Source organism: Hippocampus guttulatus, chromosome 3, assembly GCF_054856545.1.
Source record: "Hippocampus guttulatus isolate MCC_2025c chromosome 3, RoL_Hgut_1.0, whole genome shotgun sequence".
Taxonomy (NCBI): Eukaryota; Metazoa; Chordata; class Actinopteri; order Syngnathiformes; family Syngnathidae; genus Hippocampus; species Hippocampus guttulatus.
The window spans coordinates 8,016,751-8,037,932 of record NC_141263.1 but is presented as its reverse complement, the minus strand read 5'-3'; the positions used below and the strand labels follow the sequence as shown (position 1 = coordinate 8,037,932).

Below are 21,182 nucleotides of genomic sequence, written 5' to 3'. Positions count from 1 at the left end.
CAGCTCGTCGAAATCGTTTGACAACGGGGAAATTTCAAAAATAGAGACGAAGCGCTTTTGGAGGAAGCTTTCTTTCCAGGCGTTGAACAGCATAAAAAATGTACAGACCAGGGTATGTATCTTCACTTTCTGTCTTTCGAAAATCGCGTGTGAGCTGAAATGAAGTTTCAGTTTTAGTGGGTCCTGGGCAATAACTGTCAGTCATAGTGTGTAAAATGACCAATCTCCGTCTAAAACAGCGAAGGTCACTCGCTCTCCATTGAGGCAGGCAAACTAACCGAGCTAAATAGCCAACGGCACAGGGACGGACCTGTACACCATAGAAACCATGTTTAATGTTTGATGTTGATTTTATTTGAACTGACTTCGCGGGTTGCCTGAAATCGTTTGCTTTTCAGAATTGGCATATTTCTGTCTGACATTATTATTGCAAGTGACACCACAGATCGTCGTAGCCTTTGTAGTCACTTTGAAATAATATCGCAGGACAATGTTTGCGGAGTTTGTTAAAATTCACAAATGTCACGGATCTGTTTTGGCAGACTGGTTCGAAACTCACTAGTTTGCCTTACGTCTTGTTTTGGGAGAATCAGCCAAACGTATGAGTGAGGGCGGACTTATGGTATGACAAAAAAGATTGGGAATCGCTGCTCTGGTGCACTTTGACACACCAGGTCGGTCATAAATGTTAATGTGGGCAGGTTAACAAGTGTTTGAGCAACCGTATGTGTCACGTTCTGTTCTGATCGACAAGGGCGAGATTAATTTAACAAAACGAGTTATTCCATTTACTGTATTTTCTTCAGGAAATGCAAGACTCCGCGCAAGCCTTGCATAAAAAAAGCGTCCCATGCAGAGAAAGATCCTGTGGGCGTAAGTGAACACAACTCGTCACTCTGGTTTGATTGTCACACAATTGTAACATTAATACTTGTGAACATTATCTCCGTGCAGCTAAAGTGTTGTTATCTTCATGTAGCCTTTGGGAGGAAGCAAAAAAAAATCCCAATACAACTGAATGAAATCAACGGCAATGATTTTATGTCTTTGAAATATACTAAACAGTGACACAAGCTATTTCTGTATATTGATCAAAGACACAGTGATCGGTGTTGAGCAGAATGTTAGCCACACATTTACAGTTCATCACTCATTAAACCAATCATGGCAAAGTAATACCTTATTTTTCTTCACCGTCTTGAAGTGAGTCAATAAGCTACAGTTTAGTTTAGTACCATCAAAATAAACAAAACAACTAAACGGTTTTTGTGATTGCTATATGACACAGTACTTTGAAGATGCATGCTGTTGTTTCATTTGTAGGTGTATTGTCGTATACGTCCACTTGGAGCAGAGAATGAGGAATGTTGTGTTGAAATGATCAGCAACTCCACTATTCAGCTGCATGCTCCTGATGGCCTTAAAGCCAACCGCAATGGAGAGTTCAAGGAGGTATGTGTGAAGTGACTCATGTGAACCAGGCTAAGATTTTGTGCAGTGTCTCTACTTTGGTGGAAGTTTGGGTGTAGTCCAGGTCTGGATCAGACTTGGTGCGAATTTTATTTATGTGTGTGTAATCTGGGAGACATCATAATCACACCCCCCAAGATTTTTCCAGTGGTATCAATAGTGTAATTGTTCCACTGTCTGCTTTGCTTTGTTCACTATCATGTAGCAATTATTTGAATTTGCAAATCAACACAGTAGGCTGTATGATCAGTACAGTAAATATTCCCACCTACGGACTTCTGTCAAACGGAAATTCACTCATCCGGAATAAAAACCTATGCATTAAAATTTCTTGTGGCTGGCTTCAAAAGTTTGTTGCACGACATCCATCAGCTGAGCAATGCTGTCTTGTGTGGTGATCGAGCGGAGGTAAAGTTAGAGACAGTGAGTGAGTGGAAAGAAAAGCTACTAATTACTAATTTTGTGACTAGTCTCCTTATACTGTACTGTACTTTGTTCGTATACCTGTACTGTAGGTTGCAATTTTTGTGTTATAAACAGTTTTTGGACCATATATCTTTTCATTTTATTGCTTGTGTTGTTACGCGCGTATTTTGTTAACATACTTGCATGTTCATAAAGGAAATGTACCATAGTCGTTTCCCACATAAGGGAATTCTGTTCTAAAGAAAGATTGGACAACGCAAATATCATTGCTTACTAGAGAATACTTACCCGTAGTTTTCTGTTCTTATTCTGTCATGACATTGCACATTCCATAAAACTGACATCTGTTGTTTGTTGACAACATTTTAGACTCAGTACTCCTTCAAAAAAGTATTTGGTGTCAATACCACTCAAATGGAGCTGTTTGAGGAAGTCGCCAAGCCGCTAGTGGAGGACCTTATTCAGTGTAAAAATGGTGAGAGCTTCAGCTGCTTCACACGACCAAACTATTTTACCCCTACTTGCTTTCTCGGTGTTCTGAATGGGTCCTTGTGATTTATTTATTTATTTTTATCCTCTCCACCCCTCTCGAAGGTCTGCTGTTTACATATGGTGTCACAGGAAGTGGTAAGACCTTCACTATGACCGGCTCGCCTGGAGAGGGTGGACTCCTCCCTCGTTCCCTTGACATGCTCTTCAACAGTATTGGCCCCTTGCAGGCCAAACGCTTTGTAAGATGATAAAAATAAATACAAAACATCTACCAGCTAATGAATTACAGTATTCAGCCTTTTTCAATTGAGGAAAGGAGACAGATGTAATGTAATATTATGTGTTAAAAACTGTTCTTTTAGTTTCAGTTATTCTGAAAAAGAAACAAAATGTTGTTGTTGTTGTTGTTGTTGTTTTCTATAGGTGTTCAAACCAGATGACAAAAATGGGATTGACATCCAGAATGACATTGATGCTCTCCTGGAGAGACAGAAGCGAGACGCTCAACCTACAGTGCCCAAAACACCCTCCTCCAGGTACTAATCTGCAGTGTGTTCCTTTTTGTGTTTGTATTCCCTGCCAGGCACTTTTCCAAAAGTTCATTTCCATTCTGCTCCTATATTCTTTTCTGTTTAGGCAGAAGGCAGACCCAGAATTTGCAGACATGATCAGTCCCCAAGAGGCATGTAAAGCTGAGAATGTGGATGAAGACTGTTGTTACAGCATCTTGGTGTCCTACGTCGAGGTCTATAACAACTACATCTACGATCTTCTCGAAGATGCCACCTTTGATCCCATCAGACCAAAGTAAGACCAAAGTGTTTGTTTGTCACGTTTTAAAAACTGGATTTCCCCTTACAAGAGCAGCGCCTCGTCTACAATTTCTGTTGCTTCATGCTAATGTTCCAAAACGGTCCATATACATAATGTACAATAGATACAGTATATTGAAGCCTTTTTCTGCTGTAAATTTGAGTCACTGATAGGTCATTCTCTTTTGTTAGGTGGCTTGGTATTGGCACACCTTTAAAGAACACTGATTTTATGTATATATGCCCCTAAAGGTTTCATCTGTGGCCTTAGCTTCACTGAGTAGAACTTATTTGTCATCTGTCAGAGGTTGTTGTTCATGCACTGGATAAGGCTTGCTATGTTGTACATTTAACAGTTTACGAGGTTTGTCTCATTCTGGCTTACCCTCTCTGCTTTGAATAGTTACTGTATTTAGTCCTCACTGAATGGCTTTAGCTTGAATGTGTGCAAGAGGCTGGAACACCATGTGTCTGTGTACACTTTAGCATGTTTTCACCTTTCATTGTCAAATATTTGTCATTGTGCCACTGCGTTTTTGTGTGCTTAATTATGTTTGCTTTCGGATCCTTCAGAGCTCCTCAATCCAAGATTCTACGTGAAGATCAGAATCATAACATGTATGTTGCCGGCTGCACAGAAGTTGAAGTCAAATCTACAGAGGAGGCATTTGAAGTCTTCTGGAAGGGTGAATGAAGATCGACTCAATTACTCCTCATGAAAGTTACACAATTGACAACCACTCTTGTTTGCTTCTAAAAGTACTTGAGATCTGAAAACAGGGTCAAGATGAGAGCTTCTCCAATTTCTTCGGACATTGAAATATGGTAGCAATATAATCTGAATTTGTCTCAAGTCAGAAGGTGCTGTTTTCCATCACGAACATACAGTATGCTAATGCAGTAGTCATAATTACAGTAAAGGGTTTCATGAAATATATTTCTCAGCATGACTTAGATTTGTTCTTGGTTTTTCTGTTTGGTGCTTTCTACCGCCTTTATTACCGATTTGTCTTACTGTTTATTGTGCATGTTAAATTGCTCCATGTACAGCACTTTGTATGCAGCGATGGCTGTTTGAAAGTGCTCTATAAATACTGTTGACTTGACTTGACTTGACTTCTCTGCTGTAACAAACAAAAACCCCCATTAAATTAGACAAAACTGAGCGCCTTCTTGTGCCACTTTGCACATGCATGTAAATTAGACTAGTCAAACATTATAAAAATGCATGGCCTCTTAATTAATAGGCGTGTGCTTCAGATACAATCCTCGCGACTGGATGGCGGCAGCAAAGGCCACAACATCCGTTGAGCATCCCGCATCTCACTCGCAATCTGAGCTTCAACTAAACAACTTATTTCTGTGTTTTCTACAATGAGATCGTTCACATCAGTAGATGTAAATAATGTGGAGCTTTGCAAAATGTGTAACTGAGTGCTTCTTGTAGGGCAAAAGAAAAGGAGGATTGCCAACACTCAACTGAACCGGGAATCCAGTCGTTCCCACAGTGTCTTCACTTTAAAACTGGTTCAGGCACCTCTTGATGCTGATGGTGACCACATTTTGCAGGTAATGTGCTGCTCCAAAAGTTACTTGGGGAGTTATGTACCGGCATTCAAGCTTTAAAACAAGTTTTCCTTTACAGAGATGACCATTATAGATCTCCTCTTTTACAGTCCAACCAAATGATGGTGTGACACAAAAGCAGGCAGATATGTCACGTCAAGCCATCATGTTTCTGTTGATGTTAAATCTGTACTTTCATTTTAGGACAAAAACCAGGTAAATGTGAGCCAGCTGTGTTTGGTTGACCTAGCAGGTAGCGAGCGCACTAGTCGAACAAGAGCAGAGGGAAGCCGTCTGCGTGAAGCAGGTAAGTCTTTTTTTTATTGTCAGTATTTAACAGTAAAGCTAATTCATCTTCAATTGTCCTTGGTGTCTCGCCACCAGGTAATATAAATCAGTCATTGATGACTCTGCGCACATGTATAGAAGTTCTGCGAGAGAACCAAATGTGTGGAACAAATAAGGTGGGTGTCCTCTACTATTTGTGTGTACTGTTTCACCAGTCGTTTTGCTGCTTATGAGAGTAACTGAGACTGCATACTCACATCGCTTTTTTTCCCCCCACTTTTGCGTTGCCCTCCTTCTCCAGATGGTGCCATACAGGGACTCTAAAGTGACTCATCTTTTTAAGAACTACTTTGATGGAGAGGGCAAAGTTAAGATGATCGTGTGTGTCAATCCAAAAGCCGATGATTATGAGGAAACCATGGTAATGCCTGTTCCAAATGTTGTCGGTAATCTTACTAATTGCAATTGAAGCAACTCAAAAGAATGACTGTACTTCATTTCAATGGCGAATGGATAGACTTTTCACTGATGTCTTTGAATGAGAATACTACCCTTGTTTCAACTTGGCTTTTCCCACCTGTCCCTCTAATGATCTGCATCTGCCTGAAAAATTGTTCCGCTGTCAGATCAGTTCAACTTTGTTACGCCATAAGTTTTGTAATCATTGTCTTTGGCGCCGCAGCTCGTAATGCGGTTTGCAGAGATGACACAAGAGGTGGAAGTTGCACGGCCGGTTGACAGGCCAATCTGTGGTCTTGCGGCTGGACGTAGGCAAAGAAATCAGGCATTCAGAGATGAGCTGTCACGTCGTCTGGCTGATCGAGGAGCTCCTGGTAATGCTGGTAAGTAGGGCTGAACTGTGCAATGCCAGTGGTATCCAATTTTCAAATCGCAAAGTCTGCTTGTGTGTGTGGTTGGGGGGGAGGCGGGGGCTTGGGTGGGTGCGTGGGTGAAGTAAACTCAGCTTCAATTTTGGTCTGTAGCCTTTTTATATATGCGGTATGTATATTTAACAACTCGAAAGGAAACTGTCTTTCATATTAATTGCTTCATTTTTCTGTGTTACAAAGTAAGCCTAACCTACGAGAACAAAACATTTATTTGGAATACATCTGATATAGTTTGTCTTACTGGTTAATTTATTGCTTGTGTTTATTAAAAAGTACATGGTCGGTAAGAGGACCTTGAAAAAAGTAATTGCTTATTAAATCAAGATCGCAATGTTGAGAAAAATAATCACTGTTGGATTATTTTCCCAAATCGTCAAGCCCTATTGCTAAATTATAAGTGAGTCTACCTAACTATCACTGTCTTGTTGTGCCATGTGTATGTAGACTTTGCAAATATCTCTTGACCAATGTCCCGATTTGACATTTTCACGTTTTCTGCGGTAGATGATCCAGCTCTGCTCAATCAACTCATTGAAAGCTTTCCACCTCTGCCGCCATGTGAGTTGGTGGACCCGGGAGACGATCAGACGCTACCACGCCTGATTGAGGTTCTGGAGAGGAGGCATCGTATCCGCCAGCTGATGGCAGAGCAGTTCAACAAAACTGGTACAATATTTAACCAGCATTGAATGATAATGGAGGGAACTGAATAACATTTCTGAATTATTAAGGTTTGATATTCAATCATTCTGTCAGTATTATTACCAGGTATATATTTTTTCCCTCCAAAGCAGCATTTAAATTCATTTCAAGCATAGTTCCTTAATAGCTCACATTATGGTTTCTTGTGCAGCCAACATGCTGAATTCCGTGGTTCAGCAGTTTGATGGTCAGCTTGGCATGAAGGAGAACTTAATCCAAGACCAGCAAAGCAAACTGTGCGAGAGTGACAAAGTTATCATCAACCAAAAGACAGAGATCGAACGACTAGAAAAAAAATCCAAGACCCTGGAATATAAGGTATCTTCTACAGCAGCGGTCAGTAGCTAAATGTTTTCCTAATACTGTAACTCTACTCTGGGCTGAGATTACATTTTCATCAGGTAAACCCCACTTTTCCTTCAAAAATGGTTTTATACTAATAGCTCAGGGATGTCAGGTTTAGTTGGTCTCCCTATTTTTTTTTTAAAATTGGGAAATTAATGTATGCCCCTTTCACAGACCAGTTAGCGAACACAGCTCTCTTTTATTTTACATCCTGACCGAACTCGTGGGCCAGTCAGCCAATGATCAGGGTATTTCTTGTGGTGTGGTGTATTTCTTATTTGGGTGAGGCAGCCAATCGATTAATTGTAGAGTGCATACAGGCACCCGATTGGCCAAGTAATCCAAAACACCGCAGTGCTTGCAAGCGGCATGCTGACAAAATTCAATTTTAACAGATCGTCTTTTTTCTTTTTTCTTTTTTTTTTGATCTGAAAGACGACCGCAACAATATCAAAGCACTTTTAACACGGTGAATATCGTGATATCCCTAATTATCTTTTTATTTTTTTTCCCCTTCATCATTATCTAGTGGGCCAATATAATTGGCAGTGGGCTAGTTTTGTCCAGTGGGCTGCAGGTTGCCGACCTTCGTCGTACAATATTTACTCCATTATCTTCGTTTTGCCCGTCCATATTTTCTTCAGATAAAATATGGACGGGCTCAAATCATTCTTTTGGTGGCTTTTAACTGCCACCATGTCATCATAATTTTTTTTTTTTACACAAGGCACCAAACATGTTCTACATCGGGCATTTGTATTTACTGATTTCAGAAAAGACATGCACTTACAGTACTTACAAAAAGTTAGATAGATATAGGGCTGTCGGGTGCAATTTCAGGATGAACCTAGAATTCAATATCAAGTTGACAGGTTAACTTAATTTGACCTTCTCTAAACTTGAAAATCTGCAACTGTCAGTGTTTCAGGAGTTTTTGCACAAATTGTTCTCTCACAAAGAGCTGATCAATAAAACTCATAACATGTGTTTGATGCCTGAATCGACCATTTTGACATCATAGAACAAACATAGCACCCAACAATGGATCATCAGTACTTTGCCGTTGCAAGACTTTAAACAGGATATTCTCAGAGAGAAGTTGCCACTGAGCCGAGTCTCACACAGTGTCATCAGCATATTGCAGCAGAGATGCTGAAAGACAGGAAGCGTTACAGAAAGGCATAAACATCCTTGGACATGCATCAGTCAAGTCATGGCTAAAAGACCTGTTGTAAATCTCTTTCAGTGTTGGCTCATTTGTTCTAATTTTTATGATGCCCAGATTGATATTCTGCAAAAGACAACCAACATGTATGAGAACGACAAACGTTCACTCGAGCAGGAGCTGGAGGCGCGTGCTCAAAAGCTCCAACAGGAACTGGTGGAAAGGAGGCAAATGGAGCAGCGCATGCAGGGCATGGTCACAGACACCAAACTCAAGTGGGAGAAGGAGTGTGTGAGTGGAATTATCAGTAAAAGCCCTGATATTTGAAAAATAATTATTTGTTTCTTGTGGATAGAATATGAATAATAGAATATGACTAATGGTTCATGGTGGATTATTTTTTCACCCCTCTATTGACAAGATGCAACACAATGATTGTATTTACTTTATGCTAGCGTCCTTTGAGAGGTTTCACACTTTGCTTGTCCAGGTAAGACGGGTGAATGCTAAACAGCTGGAGATGCAAAACAAGTTGTGGGTCAAGGATGAGAAGCTGAAGCAGCTCAAAGCGATCGTTTCCGAGAGCAGCAGCAGCAGCAGCAGCAGCAGCAGCAGCAGCACAGACAGACCACAGAAACCAGAAAGGCCCTCAAGGGACCGAGATCGCCATTATGGACAGAAGAGGTCTGCTTCGCCATCACCACTTCCAGTAAGTGATACCGGTTCATTCAAATCAACAAAAATAAAACTTTGTATAAGAGACGGGGAATAGATATCGTCCCCATTCCCCATCTCTTATATCGTCCTCGGTTATTTATTTATTTATTTTCGTTATTGATTAATAATACTGTCTCCAAAATGGACCTGGACAAAAATGAACGGGTCCACTGACTGGCTGCAAATCAGGAGGAAGTGATGAAATCCTCATTCGATGAATCGGCGTGCAAAGGAACGGGAAGCGATTATGTCTTCATTCTGCCAATCAGTCTGCAGGATTCAGTCATGTGACTCCGTCACAGCAGCCGGGAGAACACGTTGTTTCAAATATGGATGAGCCCACGTCCCTAGCCTGTATAGGGGGTTTGTCAATATTGATGTCAGTTAAAAACAAAAAGTAAGATTTTTCAAAAAGCGGTCCTCATAGAGAGCGATACGCTTGTGTTCCATCACGAACCATAAAAAGGATTACCTGACTTCTTGACTCAAGAAAAGATAAATAAAGCTCAGCAACGCAAGATGTCATGAAATCCTCGCCAAGTTGAGCAAACAGGCACTGTTCCGTTGGCGAGACATCACTAATGCCAATAACACGTGCACTGCTTTATCAGATAAGTTTGCCAGGTGTTTGATATTCGCTAAACATTCAGTTCTTACACGCAAGTACTCCGCATACCGTGTGTGTAGTATTTGTCGGAACATCTCGGAAACTGTCTGCATATGTTGTGTGTGTGTGTGTGTGTGCATGAATCAGAACATCAAGACCCTTTTTTGGTGTGTAATTGATCCATTTTGCAGACTTCTAATGGCTGCTGCTTTTATACTGTATGTGACATTGCTTATTTCTCACTCTCTTAATGCACACAATGCTGTGGGCTCGTTCCCTCATTACTTTTCAGGATTTCCGACAAACTCCTTCCCATCAAAGTCAAGCTCAGAGTAGGGCAGTTCAGGACAATTCCCCCACCTCCCCTTCATCTTATCCTTCAGTAGCAACCTCCATCTTTGAGTGGGAGCAAAGGTGCCCTGTAGACTCAGCCTCCCAGTATAGAGAAGCGGGGACCCCTCAGTGCAGGAGCCAGACTCCCGCCATGTGCCATGACGCCAGCAGAGCGAATCGCAGGAAAGGCCAACGCTTCATCTCAGAAACCGAGGCCCCTGCGACGCGTCTGGTCCATGGACTTGACCTAGAGGCAGGCATCAGGGTTAGTGTGTGCTAGTCACCTAGATGTGTTTGTGACATGATTTCTTATTTTGCATTGGCAGCCATCATGCATATAAGCATCCGCAAGTCTCGAATTGCATCTTTAAGTGGCTTTGTATCAGTGTGACATGCAGAGACGCGTTGTGGTTCAACTGTAGCCTGGATGTCAATAATGTAGACTTTCCCAGGTAGTGCCTTTTATGAGTAGTTATGTTATACTCTATCTTGCTTGTAGACTTTTTCCTCAGCGGGCTGTTTGGACTTTTGAAATCGCTTGACATTATTCATGTTTAAATGTGCAATACTATACAAATTCAATTTAAATTGTACTTATTGTGATCAAACACTTCCTTTTTAAATTTGCATGCACTTTCACTTTGTCTTTGCATGGCAACTCACAAACTACTGGGATGCTTTTCTCGCAGTGGCTGTTTTCAGATGCAGTGTTGAATAAGTGTATTGCTGGAACGGTCAACAAATATGTTCCTTTTTTCCCCCCCTTCTCTTCACTTAATATAATTCCAGGTTAGGTTCTTGTTACGGAAGTGAACATTTTGATACCAGTTAATTTGTATGATGCTCGATGCACCATACTCAACAGTGAACACATCAAAAGAAACAACCCCCTCAGCCATGACTTCCAGTTATACATTTACTCTCGCAGCACCTGAACAACTCACTCTGTTGATGATATAAAAAAAAAAAAAAATCCAAGTTGAACTTTCACAAATCTGAATAATTTCCTGGTTTTTCTCTTTCACACTGGGATCATCAGCCGGCTCGGGAAATTAATCCAGTGCACAGACGTTCGCACTCTGCAGGTGGGGAGAAATGGGTAGACCACAAGCCGTCTTCCAATGTTGACCTTGGCACTGTCATGCAGCCAATCATACCCAATGCAATCCAAGTGTCTTCCCCGAGTGAGAAAGCTCTGTCAAAATGCCACAAGTATGTGCTTAGGCATCAAGAGCTTGCTTCTGACGGGGAGATTGCGACAAAGTTGATCAAGGTAAAAAGATGATGGATCACTCACTGATTTGACCTATTTGATTTGGTTTCAGAGATTGGTTATTGCAGGTATTAAAAGGACACAATTTGTTTTGGATTTTCTTCTTTGCTGTCATTTTATCCTGCCATTCTCTGTCTTACCCCCACAGGGCAATGTTTTTAGAACCAGAAGTGGTGGCCAGGCTGTCGAATTCACAGATGTTGAGACGCTAAGGCAGGAGTGCCCAAGTGCACCAAGGTAACCTTGTCTTTCAGTTGAACCTCCAAAGTAAAACGCAGTCTGTTCTGTGACGCATCTTAACTGCAATGCACCATGCCGTCAACAAACGCTACGCAATATTTTAAGTAATTCTAAGGTGACTGTCATACATGTAACAAGACATTATGAAAAGGTCTTTGCGCAGATATTCAAAATCTTTAAGGGCCAATATCAACATGCGGCACTTTATTTCTAGAAATCTCTACCAGTGTTTACATTTTCAAATTCTTACTTTTACAACATTACTAGGAAAATTGCATTGTTCCATCACTGTTGAATTATTTTTAGAACAGGCCCGCAGGGCACTCATGTGGGCCTCGAGGGCTACCAGGTGCCCGTGGGCACCGCGTTGGTGACCCATGCTGTCGACTATACCTAGTACCTGTACTGTATTTCATTTTTGGATGTAATGTTTTTTTTTCAATATTAAATCAACATCGTGTTTTTTTTTATTTTTATAAATCGTGCACACAAGTGATACTCAATTAAAAAAAAGAAAACTAATATTAAAACTAACCAAGTTGCCCTGAAAACTAATCAAAGCTAAAGACACACAGAAAAATTAAAATGAAAAAAAAAACTAACTATAATGATAATAACACTGCTTACTAGTATTATTTTTTCACTACTACTGTCACTTTTTGCCTCGGAGTACAACTGGGGTCACCATTCCCAAGACATAGCCCTTGAGTGAGAAAGGTGTAGCCTGATGTAGGTAGACGAAGCCCTCTCACATGATGGGCAAAAATAACAGCTGTTAAAGTTTTCATGGTATTAGGTCAATTTCTGTCGTATCTGAAATGTCACTGTACATCGTGAATTGATTTGAAAAAAGTCGTGATTTAATCGAAATTGAAATATGTCTGAAAAGTCGCAGGTCCAAGATATAGTGCAGAATATGCCCAGTATGTCCACCTTGTTTTCTTTTTGAAATTTAGTGGGTGCAGGGTTATATCCAGGTACACTTAATAGTCCGTAAAGACTTGTGCATTATTTATTCCGTTTGAAATGTTGCTATTTCAACTCAACTGTATTTATAGAGCACTTTCAAACAGCCATCGCTGCACACAAAGTGCTGTACATGGAGCAACTAACAAACACAACATTAAAGCAACAAATCAGTAGCAAAGACGGTAGAAAGCACCGAACACCAAAACCAAGAACAAATCTGAGTCCTGCTGAGTCAAATGCTGAAGAATACAAGTGAGTTATCGAGCAGCAATTGTAGCTGTGCAGAAAGCAAACAGTTATACCCAGTCACAGGCAATAGTTAAATGTTGTGTAGCAGTTAAAAAAAAAGGCTGTGTTCACATAATTTACCTTGGTTTAGTACAATAACCATCCCAACAATTTCAGTTGTGAAAACTTGATTTGACTCAAATGTTGTCTTGTTGCAGTCGCAAGAGGAGATCAGGCTCTGCAGAAACACCAGATAACGTGGAGGACCAAGAAAACTGGGTATGGTCATTTTTCTTTTTTCAGAATGTTGTTTCGGGAATCCTTTTTTAATTTAATCCAATTTTTAAGAAGAAAAATTATGATCGACCTTTATCCATCAATACCTTTCATTGCCGATCACATTAGCCTGCAGTCAACTAAAGCACAGCGTGTGTGCAATGGAGCAACCCCGTAACCTTTCTTTAATACTGCAAGGGAAATTTGGATTAAAAAAAAAAACATTTATCAATTAATTAACTCGGTCAGTACCAGCCAATTCTTGGACCATGTCTGAAAAGACGTTTAAAAACGTCTTTGGGAGTGAATGGGTTAAAAAAAATGGATTATTCAAATTGTAAGTGAGCATCTCTACATTTTTTTTAAATGTGCAGCTAATCCATGTGATCTGTATCGGCTGATCTCATTGATGATTGGTATTGCAATTCAGCATAAAACCCTGGTCGGAACAGCTCTCATAGTCAGCTATCATATTATGTTCATGCACTACTCAGAAGGAAATACACAGACTGGGGTGTCCTACTGGGAAAAAACATGGATGAAGTTAAAGAACTGTGTGGCGATCTAAAATCCCAGCTGTGGTTTCGTACTGACTACCAATCACCTGCTGAAATATGGCGTCGAAGCTATAACTGCTCCTCAAATGTTTTCTTTGAGTTCAGACAGAATTGACGAGTCAACAACTGTTCAATGACTTCCTCTTATTTGGCCAGCCATAAACCAGAGTCGTTGTCAATATCAATTATGAAATACAGTATAACACTAATCACTTATCACAAAATACACATGGTCACAAACTGTATGGCCTTCCGAGCCCAAGGAGAACCTTGAAGAAAGTGATACTTCTTGTGGTATATTGTGCTTGGACACAGGTAGCAGTTGTCTATTAAACTGACTGAAGACCCCCTGATCACATGACCTCTCACTGCGCTACTCAATGCAATCCTTAAATGAAACAGCAGAGGGCACAGTAAACCAAATGTTGAATTCCTCATTACATTGTATTACCCACACACCCTAGCAAAATGCTGCACATAGATAATTTATGAACCCAATCATAAAATTAAATTCACAAACGTTACAGTACTTGACATGTTTCAAGCATCAGATTTAAATACATTCTTTAACAATTATTTATATGAATAAAGTTATTCTTTCACATCAGTGAGGTTTGACAATCACATATATATAATTTTTTTTAAACAAATATTGGTTTTATTGAAGTTTTGCACAGGGCCCTGGATGGTGATTTACACGCAATGATTGCATGTCCTTGCTATTTTGTCCTTCACAGGCTCCCGTTGCAAGCACAAGCTCTGCCGTTGGGCATCAAAAGTGTGTATAGCATTTTCTGTCTATGTTACCACTATACCTATACCCATTTTCAGTTTGTAAGCAAAGATGACGTAATCGGCATGCACGCACATTGTTGGCGAAGAAAGATATATACACAAGATGACTAACTAATGTTGCCAGATGGAAAGCAACTTTCCGATCCTTATGGGATTACAGAGTGGGAGGAAGGTGTTACAAAGTGGCCCGATGTCCAATGGCCAGATACTCATTTTTATTTAGTGGAGAAACCAAGTGTATGCACTAGAAAAAAAATACTGCGTGAGTCAAAAAGAATACTGCTTGAGCCATCGTCAACTGAAAAGAGCACTACATTCTCACAGATAACTCTACTTGCGTGGCAGGATAGTAACATAGCCCCCTGGTTTGTTTTGTTGCTTGCTATATTAAATAAAAGGGAATCCGAGCAGTCCTGATTATGTCCTCGATCCAGTCTGTGAGTTTCGCAGTTGGTAGCCACAGGCTGCTCCAGTGTTTTTAAACCACTTTCTACTCCGATTCGCACACACGACAGCAAAGCATGTTGACGTTGTACGAAACAATTCAAAAACTAAAATAACTCCATCCTAAAAAATAAATAAATAAATCTTCGCGGGCATGCACACATCTTCTGTGATTTTTTTTGCCTGAATGGCCAGCTTTTGATGACATACAACCGAAATGGGTCTATTATTTTTGATTGTCATCTTACGTTATTGTATATTTACTTGATTTCTGATTATATCTCTTTTTTCTTTTTTTGCCCCTGTAGACGAAGGAAGCCACAGTGATTTTTTTTATTTGAGCAGCAACATGGCATTAGTACCTGTTGGCCTACTGGAACATGAAGAAACTTTTTTGCAGTTTTTTTTACAGTTTTGTGACATTTTTTAGTGTTACTTTACAGTGCACAACTAAAAAAAGGACATTCAGATATATCATCACATGCTGGATTTAGAACTTAGTTTTTGTGGTGTATTTTTTAATCAAATATATGGACTTTAAAAGACTTTCACTGCCACACAAATTTCTATTAGTTAAAATGAGTTTTTCTTGGTTTTAAACATCAAGACGTGTTAAATATTGTGGTCATAAAATTGTGTGACCAGCATCAACTATGTATATAGTGAAGTGTATTTTGTTGAACTTGACATTCTGTAAATCAGTGGAATGATGCTTTTTTTTCTGCTTCTGTTCAGCAAAATACATTACAAGGCACACTGCTCTTTTTGGTGGCAGTAAATTTATTCATTCTGAGGTGGTCTGTTTGTGATTTTTGAAACCACATTAGTGGAGCGTCCTTTTAAGTCTTGTGAACAATTCCTTGAGAAACCGGATGATGAATGCCACTCAACTCCAGGCACGTTTGAGGGAAGTAAGAGGCACCCAAGTGGCACGCCAGATCATTCGAAACCGTTTACATCGGCGTAGTCTGCGCGCTAGATGACCTGCAAGGGTACCTGACCACACCACCAGGTACCGGTGTCATCCTCTTGCATGGGCCACTGAGCATTTACGCTGGACTAGTTGGCCTCCACGCGGCAGATGGCTTGATGTCATCAGGGAGGATCTCAAGCACCAGGGCCTTACCCTGGAGGATACAGCAGACCTGGCTCATGACCGTGGTCATTGGCGGGCCCTGGTGAAGCTGATCAGCTCTACGCACTGTGACGACCCAGCCGAATGAGACTGGGCCTCTGCATCGCAAGAGCATTTATTATTATTAGTGGGCCTCAGTGATGTTCTCTAATGAAAATCGATTCACGTGGAGCAGAAATGATGGCTCCCGCAACAATGTTGGATGTCAAGGAGAGCACTACGCATCAGCCATTGTTCTCATCAGATGAGCTTTACGTGGCGGCGGTGTTACAGTGGGGGCCGGTGAGTCCAGTCAGTACGGAACATTTTGTGAACGGTACAGTGACAGGCCCATATTACCTGAAGAACATAAATCCAGTGATTGTGCCCCATCATGAACAACACTGGCCTAATTTCATCTTTATGGACGACAACGCCCCAGCTCATTGAGGTCGCGTTATCAAGGAATGGCTATTGGAGACTGGTGTACCTCAAATAGAATGGCCTGCACTTTTTCCAGACCTGATTCTTATTGAAAACCTGTGGGATCAGCTGAGTTGCCATGTTGAGACTTGACACTGCTCCCCAGAACTTCAATGACCTGGGCTGCCCTTCAAGAAGAGTGGGATGCCATGCCTCAGCAGACAAGTCAACTTGTGAATAGCATGAGACGTCGTCGTCAAGCTCTAATTGATGCTCAAAAGCACATGACGGGTTATTGAGACATTGACATTTTTTGTTGTGGTGTATCCACCATGGGTTGGTAACTTTTGTTTCAGTGAATTGTTTGAGATGAGGAAATCGGTGCATCCTTCGACTTAAATGTCCTACTTTCATGATATGATATCACTGTAGTGTGAACTATTTATTTTATTTTTACTTTCCATAAATTTCACCTGAAAACCCAATATCCCTAAGTGCGTGTGTGTCTATATACAGTATATATATATATCCATCCATCCATTTTCCAATTCACTTTATTCTCACATGGGTCGCGCACGTGTGTGCATGTAAAAAAAAGCACACGTTTTTATGTACAGTATATATATGTATATATATACTGTACATAAAAACGTAAATATATATACATATATATATATATGTATATATATATATAACAGACAAACGTGTGCTTTTAAAAAAAAAAATTGCCAGGTACACGTAAAAGCAAAGCTCAGTGGACTCTTACATGATTAACTGCACCACTCATCATAACTACTCTTGACGGAAAAAGGAAACTTATCTTTGCTGTTCGTTTGTTGTCCACAGCACTTCCGTCCTACGTTGTAGACTTTTGTGATTGATAAGAATGTGGGGAAATCGCTTCATCAGGCCATGTCAGCCCTCTGCTGCTTGTGAAAATATTGACCCTTCCTTTCTGCCTGTTTAACTAATAAACCTCCACGTAGCACACGAGCAAATAGCACATGACGGCCCCACTTTATTAGAGGCCTCCTTTAACTCAAACATGCACTAATGACTTTTTAAACAGGCCTCAAGCCAACCTGTCGCCCAGTGTTTGTTTTCGAACTTGGTATAAGTCGAAAACATGTTATTTTTTGTTGTTTTTGTTTTGTTTACTGCATTTTAGTATCTAAGAACGGCATTTGTGATGACTTTTGTATATGGTGAAGGTCAATACAATACATAACATTTTTTTAAATAATTATATCTAGGTCCGAGCAGCATCAGAGCTTTACCTTCTTTTCCATTTAAAGTGCATTGGGTTATTTCCACTAAATGACTTCTCCATTGTCTTTAAAGGCGTGTGGCGGCCTGTTTCTCATGAGCCCTCACTTATTTGAATCTCCTGCTCTTGTCTCCTTCAGTCAATAAACACTGTTTGGACAGCAGTATGTGTGGATCTTTTTGTATGTATTTGTGTATGTTCACAGTCAGTACGAGTGCTTTACACTCTGTGGCATCACACGGGGACGTGTGGTGGAAGGACACTTCATTCGCCATCAGAAACCGGTGTTACACAGCAAAACAGCCAGTAAACCAGATATTACGTTTCCCCGCATGCTTGACAATCCCTGCAGGTGTGGCTGTTTAAGCCACTCGATTCAAGCAGGTGTAGAGTCAAGCAGAGTCAGACTTGTCAAGGGAGAGCAGGAAAGGACTGGAGAGAACAAAGAGGTGAAATCCACTCAATGTGGAAGAAAGTTGTTTTGTATTTTTAATTTCATGGTTAACTTCTTTTTACACTTGTGTGGCTGTTAAATATGTTTTTTAAAAAAAGTTAATTTCTATATTGCATGAGAATGATGCCACCTAAATTCAAAGAAATTGGTGGTCGAGGAGTGCGCTAAATGGTTTGTGTTCTACTTTGGAGGCTCCACTCTCGTGTACAGTTTGCAGTGGTCAAGGACTAGACTGCACAGTAAGAATTTTACCCCGTCATGGGCTGTCAATATTCATACCACCTCTTCATAGAATGGACAGGGTGTCCACGAAGTCTGGAACTCATAGCGGAGTTCACGTCCACCAGAGCTTTCTCCCCATGACTTCTTTTTCTGGGGTACGATAAAAGAGAACATGTACTCGATGACGATTACAGATCCAAATCGCCATGAGAGAATGCATCACCAATGTGCTGAAATCGATGGCAATGCAGACCTGAAATCATGTCTGACATATAATTGATCATACTTATAATTTGAATACAATCGTTTTGTTTTAAGAAGTATGTTTTTTTTTTCTTTTTTTTAAACCATGTATCCAGACTTAATGGACACCCTGTACCGAAATGCAATTCCCTCCATAGTGCTGCCAGTGCCACCTAAAATGTGCATCATCTTTGTAAAGGCAGATTATTTGATGCAGCTCTTGTTTTGCATATCGCAAGATTGTTCAAGTGGACTGATGCTGATGCACGTTCGTCTGCGCTCGTGAAAGCAGATTGAGACAAAGCTTGTGCTGTTTCTTTCCCAGCCAAAAGCAAGTAGAGCTATAACATCTTGAGAGCCACTGTTGAGCTTGTTTGCTTGCTTTGCATGTTGATCTTACTAAAAGCCTTTCACACTCCCTTCATACACACAAAGCATGAGTGTACATAGCTAAATACACACATTAATAACAACTGTAATGCCATTCTTTGTTGAGTGCTTTTAACAGGTTCACACTGACCTTTTAACGTTTAAACTTCCTCTACAAACAACCGTCACCTGATAAGCAAACAAATCTATTGATGGGCAGTCACCTCCCATGATCCTTTGAGAGAAGCTGAACACAAGACCAAGCCATGCACTTTCCTCCAAAAATAATGGAACACTGAAGCCAATCGCTTTATGTTTGCAGTTGATATCAAAAGATGAACATTATTTACATTCGAATGTGACATGCAATTATTTTTTACTGGTCACATTTCGAAGCGAGAAAAAGTGCAATTTTAAATAGACCACAATAAAAAGCCCACGTAGTATATTTGTTTTCAAATAATTTCCTTGCAATAACTATATCATGACTGCAATATTTAGCATACAATCAAGCCCCCCCCCCCCGAGGCCCTACTTTTTCACTATTCATATTTTAATTGGCAATTGCATCTTGAAATGGCATTCATAAGGCGCCACTCACCCTGTACAACTGCCTGCAATAGCACCTGCTGCCACATGGGTGCGCTGTGGCCTGCTTCTCGCGTCCCTCAAAAACCTCCAAACAAGACAAAGTGTACAGCACAGCCTGACAACGGAGCAAATTCTCATTGTGTCGGCAGAAGCTGTTTTGTCCGAGAACTCCACGGCGTACTGCGACCCCATTTTCACACCATTGCATGCAATGCAATCCAATGCAATGCAAATCAAAATCAAGGTGGCGAAATGGTGCGTACATGATGAAAGACCAGTCTCAGGTATATTTTGTATCACGTTCATATTTTGTGTCAGTGCAAAGCTTTCAGCAATCAAAGAATGTGGACATGTGACATGTTGTCCCGACATAACGTGGCTCACTATGTGGGATAAGATGTCATGCTTTATTTTACAACTAATAAAAAAAGACAACATTATTTATGTTCTTTATTTATTTTTTCTAACTTGAAAGAGTTATACTATGTTTAAAGTTACCGGTAGTTTCACACAGAACAATGACCGAGGTATGAACATATGTCTGAATTGTGCTCTAACAAGTCCACAGGTCCTACTGCTGGCATTTTTATCTGGAAGACACTTGCTTCCAAATATATATAACTTTTTTTTCTTTGTACTTTGTGTCGAGTAAAATGGTTTATTGGCTCTCATCTTTCTGGAGAGGACACAACTTCTGACCAAATAAAGGAGGAAAACGAGCATTCCACTTTTTAGTTGTGCCCTCTGGCCGAGAAGATAATTGCACTGTGACAACAAGCCAAGGGCTCCCCTAACTGTACACTCCATTAATTATATCCATCCAGTGTTATTCAGAATGAATGAAACAAATTGCAAAGACAATATGGAAATATGACATAACCATAACAACACTTTTGGCATAAGTGATCGTTTAATGAAATTCTTAAATGTAACACGGTGATCATTCCAATATAAACCACTGTCTATGTGCACGATGAACTCGTCCTTTTTAAGACCCACTGACTGCACGAGAACTTCTTCTCCCCTGTCATCTTGCAGACAAATCCCCAGTCCTGTATGAGGCGAGGTCTGGGAGGCCAGCACTTCGAATGGAATATAAATGACATCATTATGTAATATTCAATCTGTTGCTGCTGCAATATCCTTTTCCACAGATAGCACCCTTCCCTCCCTCCCTCCTTCCCCACCCCACATGCTCTGGCCTCTCTGGTCGTTGGTTCTTTTTCATGAAGAATATTAAAGACTTATTAAACTAATCGGCGCGCGTTGGCGCATGTTATTGCATTGCAGAGATTTGTGAAGCGAATGGAGCCATTAGGCTGTGCCGTAAGATGATTTATTAAGGCTAGCAAGGATTCACCAAAAAGATAACCTGTTTTATTTTGCAAAAGTGAAGAGCCTAACCTGCTGAGGTTGCTCCTTTTTCCCTCTTTTTTTGTGAAAGTTGGATGGATGACGGATAAACGGATCTTTGTTATTTTTCTGTCACTTTTTAGAGTTCTTCAGGACCTGCAGAGTCAACATTGAGGGTGTCAAATGGAGAGGATGAGTATGAGAGGTGGGATGACGCCGCTTAATAAGCGCAGGTGTGGTATGTATGGGTGTTCTCTAAGCGTAAATTAATCAGCAGATTTAGCACCAATTGAAGGTAGCGCAGGTGGCTAACCTCATTTAACAAAGCGTATGCCAGCAGTTTAAATGTAATTAATTGTCTGAGGGTTTTTTGGCGGGAGGGGCTCCTTTGGGTCAACGGTTTAGTGGGCGTTTTTTTTTTTCCTTTGCTTTTTTTTTTCCCCAAGCTTTGAAAGAGTCTGCTCTCAATTATTTCTGCAGAATTGCTTTACTGGTTCCACGCTAGATTAAATATTCATTATGTTAAATAGGGGCTTTTTTTTCCCCTTCAT

General features: G+C 40.5%; 1 protein-coding gene across 4 annotated transcripts; it reads left to right on the top strand.

Annotated features, from left to right (window-relative positions):
* The first annotated feature begins 40 nt into the window (after nt 1-40).
* Nucleotides 41-15,388, top strand: LOC147207347 (kinesin-like protein KIF23). Of its 4 annotated transcripts, XM_086106469.1 has the most exons (23): nt 41-112; nt 807-873; nt 1,324-1,452; nt 2,266-2,371; nt 2,491-2,627; nt 2,812-2,924; nt 3,025-3,195; nt 3,774-3,886; nt 4,648-4,769; nt 4,971-5,073; nt 5,151-5,230; nt 5,356-5,475; nt 5,737-5,896; nt 6,449-6,610; nt 6,798-6,964; nt 8,274-8,447; nt 8,647-8,865; nt 9,773-10,078; nt 10,853-11,086; nt 11,235-11,323; nt 12,742-12,802; nt 14,094-14,134; nt 14,904-15,388. In XM_086106469.1, the coding sequence occupies exons 1-23, from the start codon at nt 99-101 to the stop codon at nt 14,920-14,922; spliced, it is 2,907 nt and encodes a 968-aa protein (XP_085962595.1). In that variant the 5' UTR covers nt 41-98; the 3' UTR covers nt 14,923-15,388. The 4 variants fall into 4 exon arrangements, with proteins under 4 accessions (XP_085962595.1, XP_085962597.1, XP_085962596.1 ...); XM_086106471.1 differs by lacking the exon at nt 9,773-10,078; XM_086106470.1 differs by lacking the exon at nt 10,853-11,086.
* Nucleotides 15,389-21,182: the final 5,794 nt, after the last annotated feature.

Excerpts from the sequence above, each read along its gene's own strand:
- LOC147207347 (XM_086106469.1), top strand. Across the intron at positions 1,453-2,265 it reads GCAATGGAGAGTTCAAGGAG|ACTCAGTACTCCTTCAAAAA; the intron begins GTATGTGTGAAG and ends ACAACATTTTAG. Across the intron at positions 2,372-2,490 it reads CCTTATTCAGTGTAAAAATG|GTCTGCTGTTTACATATGGT; the intron begins GTGAGAGCTTCA and ends CCCCTCTCGAAG.